Below are 18,617 nucleotides of genomic sequence, written 5' to 3'. Positions count from 1 at the left end.
GGGAGTGAATTGGGACCAGCTGTGGTTGTTGGAAGACAGTCCTATTTTAAATTGATGGGGCTCAGTGAAGGTTTAGTCATAATTCATAGGTGGCCAAACCTACTCCTGGAGAGCTACCCTCCTGCAGGGTCTTTATTCCAGCCCTACTATAACACACAAAGCCTGCACACCTGTTATAGTACTATACAGAATCACCTTCATTCACCAAGCACATTTACATGTACCAACATTTTGACCTGGTGAAATGGTATCAGACAATAAACAGAATATACAGACAGGATATACAGACAGGATATACAGACAGGATATACAGACAGGATATACAGACAGGATATACACACAAAAATCCAATACAGACATGAGACCCTGACTCCTCCATCTCTGACCTCTAACCCTAGAGGTGACCCCCTGCTCCCTGAACAACGGAGGCTGTTCCCAGCTGTGTAGTGTGAACCAGGAACAGGCTCAGTGTCACTGCAGACCAGGCTTCACCCTGCTAGAGGACCACCGTACCTGTAGAGGTCAGTAAAACAATCAATCAATCAATCAAGGTGAGAGACGAAGTGACTCGGTTCGAACCCAGGGTCTCCTGTGCGCCCCAAGACAGTGTTCACCCACTGAGCTAAAGCCGTAGCAAGTAACGCAAGTCCTCAAGGGACATGTTTCACTGAAACAACTGGTACAAGAGCTACTACACATTCACCAAGCTTTGTGGTAGAAATAGGTATTTCACTTTATGAGCCCAAAACCACTAGTCAGTGTTGTGTTTGTGCTCCTTGTTGGGGTGAGAGGTCAAATGTCTTGTTTGTGTTGCCTTGACTACCCAAGATGTCTTCCTCCACAGTGTCCGACTAGCCAAGATGTCTTCCTCCATAACCTCTGACTAACCAAGAGGTCTTCCTCCATAACCTCTGACTAACCAAGATGTCTTCCTCCACAGCCTCTGACTAACCAAGATGTCTTCCTCCACAGCCTCTGACTAACCAAGATGTCTTCCTCCACAGCCTCTGACTAACCAAGATGTCTTCCTCCACAGCCTCTGACTAACCAAGATGTCTTCCTCCACAGCCTCTGACTAACCAAGATGTCTTCCTCCACAGCCTCTGACTAACCAAGATGTCTTCCTCCACAGCCTCTGACTAACCAAGATGTCTTCCTCCATAACCTCTGACTAACCAAGATGTCTTCCTCCACAGCCTCTGACTAACCAAGATGTCTTCCTCCACAGCCTCTGACTAACCAAGATGTCTTCCTCCACAGCCTCTGACTAGCCAAGATGTCTTCCTCCACAGCCTCTGACTAGCCAAGATGTCTTCCTCCACAGCCTCTGTATAAAGAACAGCTGTAGTGTCTAAAACAACAGGGCCGGCGATGTGATCATGATGCCCCCTAAATTCAATGATGTTTTTACAGCCTGAGAAGCTCCCATTTAGAGCTTGACATTCTTGACCCATAACATCTTTAACACTCTGATCACACGGCAGCACTGCAGAGGGACAACACACGGCAGCACTGCAGAGGGACCAAGCTACAGCGTGGGGAAAGACCATGTTAATATGTTTCATGAGCTCTATTCCACGGTTCACCTACAAAGTAGTCTCTTGTGACAGCTGGACATTTGGTTCTGGGTGTCCAGTAAATAACCTGGGTCAAATTATCTACCTTAAAAAGCTTGAAATTGGCTTCTGTTAAAAAGTGTTTCTCTGTTGAGAAATACTTTCTCACAATTTCTATTTTCCCTCAACAGGTTATATACACGCTGGCAGTAACCCATCATTTGAGTCTTAGAATAAAGTACTACTATTATTCACTGTCTATAGACAGGTGGTTGAATAAACAGGTGGTTTTCTCCTGTAGTCAGACCTGACTATCATAATATCAATACATGCTATAATCAGTCTGACTCAGACAGGCATACCATACCATACCATCCCATACCATCCCATACCATCCCATACCATACCATACCATACCATACCATACCATACCATCCCATACCATACCATACCATACCAGACCAGACCAGACCAGACCAGACCAGACCATACCATACCATACCATACCATACCATACCATACCATACCATACCATACCATACCATACCATACCATACCATACCATACCAGACCATACCATACCATACCAGACCAGACCATACCATACCATACCATACCAGACCAGACCAGACCAGACCAGACCAGACCAGACCAGACCAGACCAGACCAGACCAGACCATACCATACCATACCATACCATACCATACCATACCATTCCATACCATACCATACCATACCATCCCATCCCATCCCATCCCATCCCATACCATACCATACCATACCATACCATACCATCCCAGACCAGACCAGACCATTCCACAGAGATAAATATTAATTTACACATTCCAATATCACAGCAGTGGTGTAAACACACACATCTATACACACAGCTACACACACATCTACACACACATCTATACACACAGCTACACACACAGCTACACACACAGCTACACACACATCTATACACACAGCTACACACACATCTACACACACATCTATACACACAGCTACACACACATCTACACACACAGCTACACACACAGCTACACACACATCTACACACACAGCTACACACACACATCTACACACACATCTACACACACATCTATACACACAGCTACACACACATCTATACACACAGCTACACACACAGCTACACACACAGCTACACACACATCTATACACACAGCTACACACACATCTACACACACATCGATACACACAGCTACACACACATCTATACACACAGCTACACACACATCTACACACACATCTATATACACATCTACACACACAGCTATACACACATCTACACACACATCTACACACACATCTATACACACAGCTACACACACAGCTACAGTTGAAGTCGGAAGTTTACATACACTTACGTTGGAGTCATTAAAACTCGTTTTTCAACCACTCCACACATTTCTTGTTAACAAACTATAGTTTTGGCAAGTCGGTTAGGACATCTACTTTGTGTATGACACAAGTCATTTTTCCAACAATTGTTTACAGACAGATTATTTCACTTATAATTCACTGTATCACAATTCCAGTGGGTCAGAAGTTTACATACACTGTGCCTTTCAACAGCTTGGAAAATTCCAGAAAATGATGTCATGGCTTTAGAAGCTTCTGATAGGCTAATTGACATCATTTGAGTCAATTGGAGGTGTACCTGTGGATATATTTCAAGGCCTACCTTCAAACTCAGTGCCTCTTTGCTTGACATCTGTCACGATCGTCACATGATGAAGCAGACCAAGGCGCAGCGTGATAGGCATACATACTTTATTAGTGTACACACACGAACCAAAACAATAAACAAACGATACGTGAAGTCCTGGGTTAATAACACAAACCTTAACGGAACAAGATCCCACAATAAACATGTGCCAACAGGCTGCCTAAGTATGGTCCCCAATCAGAGACAACAAGCTACAGTTGCCTCTGATTGGGAACCACCCTGGCCAACATAGATATACACAAACTAGAACACAAACCTAGAAAACTAAACAATGAAACCTACACACCCTGGCTCAACATATAATAGTCCCCAGAGCCAGGGCGTGACAACATCATGGAAAATCAAAAGAAATCAGCCAAGACCTCAGAAATAAAATTGTAGACCTCCACAAGTCTGGTTCATCCTTGGGAGCAATTTCCAAACGTCTGAAGGTACCACGTTCATCTGTACAAACAATAGTGCGCAAGTATAAACACCATGGGACCACGCAGCCGTCATACCGCTCAGGAAGGAGACACGTTCTGTCTCCTAGAGATGAACGTACTTTGGTGCGAAAAGTGCAAATCAATCCCAGAACAACAGCAAAGGACCTTGTGAAGATGCTGGAGGAAACAGGTACAAAAGTATCTATATCCACAGTAAAACGAGTCCTATCTCGACATAACCTGAAAGGCCGCTCAGCAAGGAAGAAGCCACTGCTCCAAAACCGCCATAAAAAAGCCAGACTATGGTTTGCAACTGCACATGCGGACAAAGATCGTACTTTTTGGAGAAATGTCCTCTGGTCTGATTAAACACAAATAGAACTATTTGGCTATAATGACCATCGTTATGTTTGGAGGAAAAAGGGGGGACTTGCAAGCCGAAGAACACCATCCCAACGTGAAGCACGGGGGTGGCAGCATCATGCTGTGGGGGTGCTTTGCTGCAGGAGGGACTAGTGCACTTCACAAAATAGATGGCATCATGAGGAAGGAAAATTGTGGATATACTGAAGCAACATCTCAAGACATCAGTCAGGAAGTTAAAACTTGGTCGCAAATGGGTCTTCCAAATGGACAATTACCCCAAGCATACTTCCAAAGTTGTGGCAAAATGGCTTAAGGACAACAAAGTCAAGGTATTGGAGTGGTCATCACAAAGCCCTGACCTCAATCCTATAGAACATTTGTGGGCAGAACTGAAAAAGCATGTGCGAGCAAGGAGGCCTACAAACCTGCCTCAGTTTTACTAGCTCTGTCAGGAGGAATGGGCCAAAATTCACCCAACTTATTGTGGGAAGCTTGTGGAAGGCTACCCGAAACGTTTGACCCAAGTTAAACAATTTAAAGGCAATGCTACCAAATACTAATTGAGTGTATGTAAACTTCTGACCCATTGGGAATGTGATGAAAGAAATAAAAGCTGAAATAAATAATTCTCTCTACTATTATTCTGACATTTCACATTCTTAAAATAAAGTGGTGATCCTAACTGACCTAAGACAGGGAATTTTTACTAGGATTAAATGTCAGGAATTGTGAAGAACTGAGTTTAAATGTATTTGGCTAAGGTGTATGTAAACTTCCGACTTCAACTGTACACACACATCTACACACACAGCTACACACAAAGCTATACACACAGCTACACACACAGCTACACACAAAGCTATACACACATCTACACACACAGCTACACACAAAGCTATACACACATCTACACACACAGCTACACACAAAGCTATACACACATCTACTCACACAGCTACACGTGCTCTCCTGGGTAAGAGCAGGAGCTCAACTAGCAGGTACAGTAGTTGATATATCTCCCTGAGTCGTTTTCCACACACTGCAGCTTCCTCTATAAATCAGATGTTTTTCTCTGAGTCTGTATTTCCTGTATTCAAACAGGGCCAGACCACTGAGGCCAGGGCTGCAGATCACATCAGTGGAACAGAACAGGTGGATGTTAGCTAATACACACTGTTGTTGTAACATAAGACTGAACACTGACACGATCAAAACAGCATCACACATCGCCTTTGTCAGACATGAAAGCCAACGGTGCATGGGTGGTCTCCATGGCAATGAGGTGTGCCAGAGCGAGAGAACATTAGAGAGAGACAGAGAGAAACAAAGAGAGAGAGAGAGAGCTGCTATACTCTTTCATCTCAGGGCCTTTGTGACATCAGCATCAGACAGGCCACTTTCCTAATTGTGTGTGTGTGTGTGTGTGTACGCACGTGTGTTTAAACAATACCTGTGTGTGTCCTCGGTGCAGATGTGGATGAGTGTGTGGAGGGCCAGCCGCAGCAGCGCTGCCAGCAGACCTGCGTCAACACCTTCGGCTCGTTCCGCTGCTCTTGCCCCAACGGACACATCCTGGCCGGGGACGGAAGGGCCTGTGTGGCTGAGTGTCCAGCAGGGTACAGGAAACAACCCTCAACCCCAAAACCTGGAGGAAACTCGTCCAGAAAGGCGTGTGTGGGTAGGAGACACTGGGGATGCATTAGGTTCAGTAGAAATGAAGAGAGAATGCCGCAACCTTTAGTGAGACTAGTGGAATATCTCTCTCTTAATTACCCTCGTGGAAATCTAATTAGCATAATCCAAAAATCCCTGTAAAAATATGTCAGTTTAAACGAGATATCTCAATCCACCGCATCAGCCGATGTCGCACTTCCGCATCTGCGGTGAAAGAGCTAGAGCAGTGTTCGTCAGACCATGAGACATCCCGAAAATCGGTCTCTCACAATATAGTCTGTAATGGAAGGATGAGACTCTCACGAACATGATGGTGTCCTCCCTTTTGCTCTATGACCGCCACAAGCGTCTTGGGACTCGTCTTAAGTCGGTACAGCCGATCAGCCAACTTCTGTCTGTAGCATCCTAACGGTTTGGGCAACACACTAATATGACCCCTCTGTGGAAAGGTGAGACTCTCACGAACATGTACATTGCTCTAAGTACATTGCTCTAGGATGCCCACAGGCCCACAGGCCCACAGGCCCACAGGCCCACAGGCCCACAGGCCCACAGGCCTCACAAGACTCGTCTGAAGGGTCCCCAGTACCAGTTGAAAAAAAGGAATGGAAGTATATATGGAGACTGTTCAGTGCCAAAAATAAGGGGTTAAATACATGTTTAAAAGAACTACAAAAAACAAGTCAAATAACAAATGTTTCCCGAACCTACTTATATCGCTCAGATATAGGGCAGACACTTCACAACAAACTAACTTTATATCGCTCAGATATAGGGCAGACACTTCACAACAAACTAACTTTATATCGCTCAGATATAGGGCAGACACTTCAGAACAAACTAACTTTATATCGCTCAGATATAGGGCAGACACTTCACAACAAACTAACTTTATATCGCTCAGATATAGGGCAGACACTTCAGAACAAACTAACTTTATATCGCTCAGATATAGGGCAGACACTTCAGAACAAACTAACTATATATCGCTCAGATATAGGGCAGACACTTCAGAACAAACTAACTTTATATCGCTCAGATATAGGGCAGACACTTCACAACAAACTAACTTTATATCGCTCAGATATAGGGCAGACACTTCACAACAAACTAACTATCTGTTTTTCCATTTAGTGAATCTGTTATTCAATGCGTTTGTATGGGCTAATTGTAGTAAGGCCAAATTAAAATGTAATTTTTTTATATATCTTTGGTACTTCAAGGAGTCTTAAAATTCAAACTCACAAATAGCTAAAGGATCCTTGGTATGACCTTCTTAAAACAATTCCTCCCTCCGGCTTAGTCTGTAGAGGGTCTCTTTACCCACATGAACTATTCTCTCCTACATGAAACAATGTGTATGGCAATTAGGTGGTCTTCAACTTCTGGAATGACACTGATCCTTTACAGACATCAATGAATGTGAGGAGCCAGAGGTCGGTGTATCTGCACACAGGTGTCAGTGGAAGTGTGTCAACCTGCCTGGCTCCCACCGCTGTATCTGCCCCAGAGGTTACAAACTGTACTCAGACGGACACCACTGCAGAGGTGAGAGGAACACGCCCACTAATGCACACACATCCATACACACACACAAACACACACACACACACACACAGCAGACATAAATAGATCAAACTGAAGTCTTTGACAAATCTACGATCACAATCACTTCCAATGATATCTTTCTGACCAGCCCTTGCCCTCTGTTTTATCAACAGATATCAATGAATGTAGCCGTAAGAATGGTGGCTGCTCTCACCTCTGCCGGAACCATAAAGGAAGTTACCAGTGTTTCTGTCCTGCCTCTCAGCGCCTCTCCCCCTACAGTAGGAAGAAGTGTCAGCCAAGGAAAGAAATGCAGAGTAATGTGTAGCAGAGATAGGGTGGTGATAATTGTAATTTAAATCTAAATATAATGTATTCTATTGCTTCTACCGTGCCTCTGTTCGGCCCTTGAACAATGATTTCTACAATTTCATCTACATTTAGTCACTTCATTTTGCAGATTTTTTTAGTCAAATCATTATTGAGAACAGTATTAAAAAAAAAAGCATTCAAATATTATTGTCATATTCAGAACATATCGGAAACATTGATTGAGGCTTCCACTGCGTTATACAGACATATTCAGTGAGGGAAAAAAGTATTTGATCCCCTGCTGAGTTTGTACGTTTGCCCACTGACAAAGACATGATCAGTCTATCATTTTAATGGTAGGTTTATTTGAACAGTGAGAGACAGAATAACAACAAAAAAATCAAGAAAAACGCATGTCAAAAATGTTATAAATTGATTTGCATTTTAATGAGGGAAATAAGTATTTGACCCCTCTGCAAAACATGACTTAGTACTTGGTGGCAAAACCCTTGTTGGCAATCACAGAGGTCAGACGTTTCTTGTAGTTGGTCACCAGGTTTGCACACATCTCAGGAGGGATTTTGTTCCACTCCTCTTTGCAGATCTTCTCCAAGTCATTAAGGTTTCGAGGCTGATGTTTGGCAACTCGAACCTTCAGCTCCCTCCACAGATTTTCTATGGGATTAAGGTCTGGAGACTGGCTAGGCCACTCCAGGACCTTAATGTGCCTCATCTTGAGCCACTCCTTTGTTGCCTTGGCCGTGTGTTTTGGGTCATTGTCATGCTGGAATACCCCATCCACGACCCATTTTCAATTCCCTGGCTGAGGGAAGGAGGTTCTCACCCAAGATTTGACGGTACATGGCCCCGTCCATCGTCCCTTTGATGTGGTGAAGTTGTCCTGTCCCCTTAGCAGAAAAACACCCCCAAAGCATAATGTTTCCACCTCCATGTTTGACGGTGGGGATGGTGTTCTTGGGGTCATAGGCAGCATTCCTCCTCCTCCAAACACGGCGAGTTGAGTTGATGCCAAAGAGTTCGATTTTGGTCTCAACTGACCACAACAGTTTCACCCAGTTCTCCTATGAATCATTCAGAAGTTCATTGGCAAACTTCAGATGGCCGTGTATATGTGCTTTCTTGAGCAGGGGGACCTTGCGGGCGCTGCAGGATTTCAGTCCTTCACGGCGTAGGGTGTTACCAATTGTTTTCTTGGTGACTATGGTCCCAGCTGCCTTGAGATAATTGACAAGATCCTCCCGCGTAGTTCTGGGCTGATTCCTCACCGTTCTCATGATCATTGCAACTCCACGAGGTGAGATCTTGCATGGAGCCCCGGGCCGAGGGAGATTGACAGTTCTTTTGTGTTTCTTCCATTTGCGAATAATCGCACCAACTGTTGTCACCTTCTCCCCAAGCTGCTTGGCGATGGTCTTGTAGCCCATTCCAGCCTTGTGTAGGTCTACAATCTTGTCCCTGACATCATTGGAGAGCTCTTTGGTCTTGGCCATGGTGGAGAGTTTGGAATCTGATTGATTGATTGCTTCCGTGGACAAGTATATTTTATACAGGTAACAAGCTGACATTAGGAGCACTCCCTTTAACAGTGTGCTCCTAATCTCAGCTCGTTACCTGTATAAAATACACCTGGTAGCCAGAAATCTTTCTGATTGAGAGGGGGTCAAATACTTATTTCCCTCATTAAAATGCAAATCAATTTATAACATTTTTGACATGCGTTTTTCTGGATATTTTCTTATTTATTCTGTCTCTCACTGTTCAAATAAACCTACCATTAAAATTATAGACTGATCATTTCTTTGTCAGTGGGCAAACATACAAAATCAGCAGGGGATCAAATACTTTTTTTCCCTCACTGTAGCTGAAGAGAAACCAGAAGAACACATTATTAGTTTATGGATTTAATTGATGTTATTAGATTAACACAGCATTTCAATATATTATATTTCCCTCAAATGATTACATCTTGTTTTACAAGGTAATGCAAATTAATTAATAAAAACATAATGAAAACGTGGTGACTTTTATAATAGATTAGTAGAATTGATCCCCTCAAAATGTTCTCAACATGGTCCACATGTTCTCAACTTGGTCCAAATGTAAAAATGTTCTCAACTGCAGACTTCTAACATGGTCATTTCATGGCCATGTCCATAGGAATATCAAATATATTTTTTTTATTAAAGTGACAGTATTAATTGTACTGTAGTCTGTTATATAAACGGTCATACTACTGCTTTTATATATTATTCTATGTATCCACTATATTTATAGTCTCTATGGAAATGTACTCTTTAAAAAAAATAAAGTTAGACACAAAAACAGAACTGTTTCAGCCTCAGTTGTCCTTGTAGGAATATAAACCAATGGCAGAACAGATCCTCCCTTTGTTTATGGTCTATAAGCCTATCAGACCATCCGCCTGCTGTGATGCTAATGTCTAACACTAACACACAGTGTTGTACATAATGTATACTGCGAAAAGGCTGAAATATGGCCGCCTCAAAATGGGATGAACCGTTGTTGGACTGATTCCACCGTGTTATATAGAATCACAATGTCATTATTTTACTTCACAGATAACCACACATTCACATTAGCAGCTATAAAAGGCATTGCTGACATGCTCCAGGTACATATGGATAAATGTATTTATGACACGTACAGTCGTGATGATGATGAGCAACACGTCAGATAACATGCGAGGTACATGGGACTTTACAGTGGGACTAAAGGTACAGTCAGCTGCTGTACTTCAACACTGGATAGCATAGTGACTTCTGGATATGTTAATTTACCAACGTTCTCACAAGACAGGGTGAGACACTGATACAATAGAGGGTTAGGAAAAATACAGTCATTATATTAGATGATGTTCTAAACAACTAGATCTGATTTGCACATATATATTAAATGTTAAAATTAAAATAATAAATAATTTTAGTACAGTGTGTAGTCCAACACTCAAAATAAAAAAAACTAATATTTAATTTCAAACCTGCTATATTATTGATTATATTCAATCAATTAGCTGCAATAAAATTCCTTTGAGTAGAGTGTGTGTGTGGTGAATACCTTAGTCATAGGTCATAGGTCAATCCCCATCCAACTTCCTACCTAAGTCTAGTTCTCCCCCTTCTCTGACCCCCCCCCCTTCTCTCTGAAGAGTGCACTCATTCACTCCCCTTCAAGAATTAAATCCAATGATTTTAAATCCTTGAATGGGAGTGAACAAGTGTACACTTGGGGAGAATCGGAATTAGGCAGTAGTGATTTTTCCCACACTATAATACATTACTCGACTAGTCTCTCTTGATAGCTGCCTGTGTGGCCACAGAGTGCTCTACAACAAGCCCAGTCTAATACTTCATTGCGTGAGACAGGTAGACTGTGGCAGGAAGTCATGTAGGTATGTAACCACAGCCCTGGAGAGGTACGTCATGGTACCGTAGCTGCCACTAGGGGCACTGTCATAGAACACGTTACATATCCCCGTGGCTGGATCCTTCTCCAGGAAGTACTCATTGGCTCCATGGGACCTCTGGAACATAGAGTACATGCGTGATAGATATATATATATATATTGATCATTTTGTCTAGTTATAGAATAGGTCTTACTCCAAACTGAGAAGTGGGTTACGTTATGATAGTCATATGGACGAGTCAGGCAGAGACACGTGACTATAGTTAACATGTTTACTCAAACGATAATATGGCAACAATACAGGTCATACATCCAGGTCCTTGAACTGGACCATTACAGAATTAACCCTTTATAGGACATTACTTTCTTGTGACCATCTCTGTGGCCTTGAAGTTAAGAGTTTCCACCCTGAGATTGGAAGCTTGGGGGTTCGATCCCCGGTCGAGTCATACCAAACACTTAACAAATGGGACTCAATGCATCGCTGCTTACAGATTCTCTAAGGCTCAGCGAAAGACTAGTGTCCTGTCCAGGGGGTGTACTTGTACATCAAGCTACAGAAACAGTAAATAGGCTCCTGGCTCAGACTTACCTGGTCCTGTAAGAAGAGGTCATTGGCCATGTGTACAATGCGGTCTATCAGGATGATTCCGCCGATGTTGTCCACATCCATGTCAGCCACCAGGGTGAGCACCATCACAGCCTCCACCAGCAGCTGTCTGTACTCTGGCTGGGGGACGTGGTTCAGAACAGACTCCACGTGCACTGCAAACTTGATCTCACCCTCTGTCATCTGCAGGCAGGGACACATTTACATTTGAGTCATTTAGCAGACGCTCTTATCCAGAGCGACTTACAGTTAGTGAGTGCATACATTTTTTCATACTGCCCCCCCCCCGTGGGAATCGAACCCACAACCCTAACCAACTGAGCTACACAACACAACGTCAGAGTCGGAACGGTACATTTATAGTGCCAGTGTCCCGGACACAGATTAAATCTAGAGAATCTCCATCAGTGGATTTATCTGTGCAAATCATAGGCAGAGTCTGAAAGGCCATCTTATTTCCTATTATTACAGGAAGCAACATTTGTTCTTAAGGTGAAACACAGTGGCCTTCTGGCCTGTAGGCAGAGAGATGGTCCTTGCCACCATGCTGCTCTTTGGGGGCCTAGGGGGGTTACTGCAAATTATAAATGTTGTTGTAAAAAGGGCTATATAAATACAATTTCATTGATCGAGATCGATCAATCTATTGATTTGACTACATCCCTCTCTGGTAGTGGAGGAAGGCAGCACGTATCCATCTATTGACAGGCCATGACACTACATACCTCTCTGGTAGTGGAGGAAGGCAGCACGTATCCATCTATTGACAGGCCGTGGCACTTCTGCAGGATCTTCCACACCTTCTGGTAGAAGCCCATAGGGACCCTGTTGATGGCCCCATCCAGCCGTCTCCTCCTCAGCCACTGGCCCTGCTGCTCCTCCCACTGCAGGTGGCTGTCTGACTCCCAGGGGCCTACAGGGGACAGGATACCACTGGGGGTGGAGGGGCTGCTGCAACGCTACGGGGGGGGGGGGAGATGTGTTCATATTTGTACACAGTACGCACACAGAGGTACAAACACACACACACACGACATAGACATGTGCACATACAGACACTGACTTCTACCAGACACAGTCTTATGTTTTCCTGTTTCTTTGAATCAAATACAGTACATGTTACCATGATGACACCAGCATGCTACAGGCCAGTACATGTTACTATGACGGCACCGGCATGCTACAGGCCAGTACATGTTACCATGACGACACCAGCATGCTACAGGCCAGTACATGTTACCATGACGGCACCAGCATGCTACAGGCCAGTACATGTTAGTGCAGCAAGCATAAGGCAATGTAACAAAGAAAGACAACCATTCAGAGTGAACCTCATCTGCATGGTTTAGTGAACATGGGATAATGAGGGAGACATGGTTGATGGTTTACCGTGGAACGGGGAGAGGTGACATTGCTGCTGATGGAATAACCACTGTTACAGATCTATAAAGGAACAACACGGAGAAGACGTCATATTTTCATCTATGGAGAGACCCAGGAGAGGATGATGACGTGAAAGAAAGTCAAACTCACACCTTGTAAATACAGTTTAGATTATGATAAAACATTAGACACAGTTGAAGATGTGGGCTAGGAAACAGGCAAACACGATCAGCAGCACAGCATGACGTAAGGCACTACTGACTGTATTCTAGTACAGCTGGTACGAATGGGCTTTCAGCTGGTGCTTTCATGTTATGTTATAATGGTTGCTTCCATATGGTCTAGATGTGGAGATTAGAGATGATGAGACAACATGCCTATTAACTCTAACAAACTCAACCCACGCTGATCGGACGAGACGAGCCATCCAACTGCAATCAGAACCAAGTCATACAACATTATTACTACTATAGACAAAGAGCATTAGGTCGTCATATCGTCTAACTAATATCAAACATACAGAAAGAACATTAGGTCTTTACTAACATTTAGATTAAATTATAGAGCATTAGGTCTTTACTAACCTTTAGATTAAATTATAGAGCATTAGGTCTTTCCTAACCTTTAGATTAAATTATAGAGCATTAGGTCTTTTTACTAACCTTTAGATTAAATTATAGAGAATTAGGTCTTTACTAACCTTTAGATTAAATTATAGAGCATTAGGTCTTTACTAACCTTTAGATTAAATTATAGCATTAGGTCTTTACTAACATTTAGAATAAATTATAGAGCATTAGGTCTTTACTAACCTTTAGATTAAATTATAGAGCATTAGGTCTTTAACATTTAGATTAAATTATAGCGTATTAGGTCTTTACTAACCTTTAGATTAAATTATACAGCATTAGTTCTTTACTAACCTTTAGATTAAATTATAGAGCATTAGGTCTTTACTAACCTTTAGATTAAATTATAGAGCATTAGGTCTTTACTAACCTTTAGATTAAATTATAGCGCATTAGGTCTTTACTAACCTTTAGATTAAATTATAGAGCATTAGGTCTTTACTAACCTTTAGATTAAATTATAGAGCATTAGGTCTTTACTAACCTTTAGATTAAATTATAGAGCATTAGGTCTTTACTAACCTTTAGATTAAATTATAGAGCATTACAGTGAGGGAAAAATGTATTTGATCCCCTGCTTATTTTGTACGTTTGCCCACTGACAAAGACATGATCAGTCTATAATTTTAATGGTAGGTTAATTTGAACAGTGAGAGACAGAATAACAACAAAGAAATCCAGAAAAACGCATGTCAAAAATGTTATAAATTGATTTGCATTTTAATGAGGGAAATAAGTATTTGACCCCTCTGCAAAACATGACTTAGTACTTGGTGGCAAAACCCTTGTTGGCAATCACAGAGGTCAGACGTTTCTTGTAGTTGGCCACCAGGTTTGCACACATCTCAGGAGGGATTTTGTTCCACTCCTCTTTGCAGATCTTCTCCAAGTCATTAAGGTTTCGAGCCTGACGTTTGGCAACTCGAACCTTCAGCTCCCTCCGCAGATTTTCTATGGGATTAAGGTCTGGAGACTGGCTAGGCCACTCCAGGACCTTAATGTGCTTCTTCTTGAGCCACTGCTTTGTTCCCTTGGCCATGTGTTTTGGGTCATTGTCATGCTGGAATACCCCATCCACGACCCATTTTCAATGCCCTGGCTGAGGGAAGGAGGTTCTCACCCAAGATTTGACGGTACATGGCCCCGTCCATTGTCCCTTTGATGCGGTGAAGTTGTCCTGTCCCCTTAGCAGAAAAACACCCTCAAAGCATAATGTTTCCACCTCCATGTTTGACGGTGGGGATGGTGTTCTTGGGGTCATAGGCAGCATTCCTCCTCCTCCAAACACGGCGAGTTGAGTTGATGGCAAAGAGCTCGATTTTGGTCTCATCTGACCACAACACTTTCACCCAGTTCTCCTCTGAATCATTCAGATGTTCATTGGCAAACTTCAGACGGGCCTGTATACAGTGGGGAAAAAAAGTATTTAGTCAGCCACCAATTGTGCAAGTTCTCCCACTTAAAAAGATGAGAGAGGCCTGTAATTTTCATCATAGGTACACGTCAACTATGACAGACAAATTGAGGAAAAAAAATCCAGAAAATCCCATTGTAGGATTTTTAATGAATTTATTTGCAAATTATGGTGGAAAATAAGTATTTGGTCACCTACAAACAAGCAAGATTTCTGGCTCTCACAGACCTGTAACTTCTTCTTTCAGAGGCTCCTCTGTCCTCCACTCGTTACCTGTATTAATGGCACCTGTTTGAACTTGTTATCAGTATAAAATACACCTGTCCACAACCTCAAACAGTCACACTCCAAACTTCACAATGGCCAAGACCAAAGAGCTGTCAAAGGACACCAAAAACAAAATTGTAGACCTGCACCAGGCTGGGAAGACTGAATCTGCAATAGGTAAGCAGCTTGGTTTGAAGAAATCAACTGTGGGAGCAATTATTAGGAAATGGAAGACATACAAGACCACTGATAATCTCCCTCGATCTGGGGCTCCACGCAAGATCTCACCCCGTGGGGTCAAAATGATCACAAGAACGGTGAGCAAAAATCCCAGAACCACACGGGGGGACCTAGTGAATGACCTGCAGAGAGCTGGGACCAAAGTAACAAAGCCAACCATCAGTAACACACTACGCCGCCAGGGACTCAAATCCTGCAGTGCGAGACGTGTCCCCCTGCTTAAGCCAGTACATGTCCAGGCCCGTCTGAAGTGCATTTGGATGATCCAGAAGAGGATTGGGAGAATGTCATATGGTCAGATGAAACCAAAATATAACTTTTTGGTAAAAACTCAACTCGTCATGTTTGGAGGACAAAGAATGCTGAGTTGCATCCAAAGAACACCATACCTACTGTGAAGCATGGGGTTGGAAACATCATGCTTTGGGGCTGTTTTTCTGCAAAGGGACCAGGACGACTGATCCGTGTAAAGGAAAGATGAATGGGGCCATGTATCGTGAGATTTTGAGTGAAACCCTCCTTCCATCAGAAAGGGCATTGAAGATGAAACGTGGCTGGGTCTTTCAGCATGACAATGATCCCAAACACACCGCCCGGGCAACGAAGGAGTGGCTTCGTAAGAAGCATTTCAAGGTCCTGGAGTGGCCTAGCCAGTCTCCAGATCTCAACCCCATAGAAAATCTTTGGAGGGAGTTGAAAGTCTGTGTTGCCCAGCGACAGCCCCAAAACATCACTGCTCTAGAGGAGATCTGCATGGAGGAATGGGCCAAAATACCAGCAACAGTGTGTGAAAACCTTGTGAAGACTTACAGAAAACGTTTGACCTGTGTCATTGCCAACAAAGGGTATATAACAAAGTATTGAGAAACTTTTGTTATTGATCAAATACTTATTTTCCACCATCATATGCCAATAAATTCATTAAAAATCCTACAATGTGATTTTCTGGAATTTTTTTCCTCATTTTGTCTGTCATAGTTGACGTGTACCTATGATGAAAATTACAGGCCTCTCTCATCTTTTTAAGTGGGAGAACTTGCACAATTGGTGGCTGACTAAATACTTTTTTTCCCCACTGTATGTGCTTTCTTGAGCAGGGGGACCTTGCGGGTGCTGCATGATTTCAGTCCTTCACGGCGTAGCGTGTTACCAATTGTTTTCTTGGTGACTATGGTCCCAGCTGCCTTGAGATCATTGACAAGATCCTCCCGTGTAGTTCTGGTCTGATTCCTCACCGTTCTCATGATCATTGCAACTCCACGAGGTGAGATCTTGCATGGAGCCCCAGGCCGAGGGAGATTGACAGTTCTTTTGTGTTTCTTCCATTTGCGAATAATCACACCAACTGTTGTCACCTTCTCACCAAGCTGCTTGGCGATGGTCTTGTAGCCCATTCCAGCCTTGTGTAGGTCTACAATCTTGTCCCTGACATCCTTGGAGAGCTCTTTGGTCTTGGCCATGGTGGAGAGTTTGGAATCTGATTGATTGCTTCTGTGGACGGTGTCTTTTATACAGGTAACAAGCTGAGATTAGGAGCACTCCCTTTAAGAGTGCACTCCTAATCTCAGCTCGTTACCTGTATAAAATACACCTGGTAGCCAGAAATCTTTCTGATTGAAATACTAATTTCCCTCATTAAAATGCTAATCAAGTTATACAATTTTTGACATGCGTTTTTCTGGATGTTTTTGTTGTTATTCTGTCTCTCACTGTTCAAATAAACCTACCATTAAAATTATAGACTGATCATTTCTTTGTCAGTGGGCAAACGTACAAAATCAGCAGGGGATCAAATACTTTTTTCCCTCACTGTAGGTCTTTACTAACCTTTAGATTAAATTATAGAGCATTAGGTCATTACTAACCTTTACATTAAATTATAGAGCATTAGGTCTTTACTAACATTTAGATGAAATTATAGAGCATTAGGTCTTTACTAACCTTTAGATTAAATTATAGAGCATTAGGTCTTTACTAACCATTAGATTAAATTATAGCGCATTAGGTCTTTACTAACCTTTAGATTAAATTATAGAGCATTAGGTCTTTACTAACCTTTAGATGAAATGATAGAGCATTAGGTCTTTACTAACATTTAGATTAAATTATAGAGCATTATGTCTTTACTAACCTTTAGATTAAATTATAGAGCATTATGTCTTTACTAACCTTTAGATTAAATTATAGAGCATTAGGTCTTTACTAACCTTTAGATGAAATGATAGAGCATTAGGTCTTTACTAACATTTAGATTAAATTATAGAGCATTAGGTCTTTCCTAACCTTTAGATTAAATTATACAGCATTAGGTCTTTACTGACCTTTAGATTAAATTATAGAGCATTAGGTCATTACTAACCTTTAGATTAAATTAGAGCATTAGGTCTTTACTAACATTTAGATTAAATTATAGAGCATTAGGTCTTTCCTAACCTTTAGATTAAATTATAGAGCATTAGGTCTTTACTAACCTTTAGATTAAATTATAGAGCATTAGGTCTACTAACATTTAGATTAAATTATAGAGCATTAGGTCTTTACTAACCTTTAGATTAAATTAGAGCATTAGGTCTTTACTAACCTTTAGATTAAATTCTAGAGCATTAGGTCTTTACTAACCTTTAGATGAAATGATAGAGCATTAGGTCTTTACTAACTTTTAGATGAAATTATAGAGCATTAGGTCTTTACTAACATTTAGATTAAATTATAGAGCATTAGGTCTTTACTAACCTTTAGATGAAATGATAGAGCATTAGGTCTTTACTAACATTTAGATTAAATTATAGAGCATTATGTCTTTACTAACCTTTAGATTAAATTATAGAGCATTATGTCTTTACTAACCTTTAGATTAAATTATAGAGCATTAGGTCTTTACTAACCTTTATATTAAATTATAGAGCATTAGGTCTTTACTAACCTTTAGATTAAACTATAGAGCATTAGGTCTTTACTAACCTTTAAATTAAATTATAGAGCATTAGGTCTT

At 41.9% G+C, this 18,617-nt stretch overlaps 1 protein-coding gene across 1 annotated transcript in view; it reads right to left on the bottom strand.

The window, feature by feature from the left end:
* Positions 1–9,531: 9,531 nt before the first annotated feature.
* LOC311109818 (phosphorylase b kinase regulatory subunit alpha, liver isoform-like) overlaps positions 9,532–18,617 on the bottom strand; it is a 30,529-nt gene continuing 21,443 nt past the window's right edge. Inside the window, exons 27-30 of the mRNA XM_084152815.1 lie at positions 13,082–13,135; positions 12,418–12,651; positions 11,675–11,875; positions 9,532–11,199 (exon numbers count right to left, since the gene is read on the bottom strand). Coding sequence (XP_084008941.1) covers positions 11,026–11,199; positions 11,675–11,875; positions 12,418–12,651; positions 13,082–13,135 — 663 coding nt within the window. The 3' untranslated portion in view covers positions 9,532–11,025. The remainder of the gene's footprint in view (positions 11,200–11,674; positions 11,876–12,417; positions 12,652–13,081; positions 13,136–18,617) is intronic.

Source organism: Coregonus lavaretus, assembly GCF_964263955.1.
Source record: "Coregonus lavaretus genome assembly, chromosome: 35".
Classification (NCBI taxonomy): domain Eukaryota; kingdom Metazoa; phylum Chordata; class Actinopteri; order Salmoniformes; family Salmonidae; genus Coregonus; species Coregonus lavaretus.
Note: the sequence above shows the minus strand (reverse complement) of the source record. Positions and strands in the feature narration are given on the sequence as shown.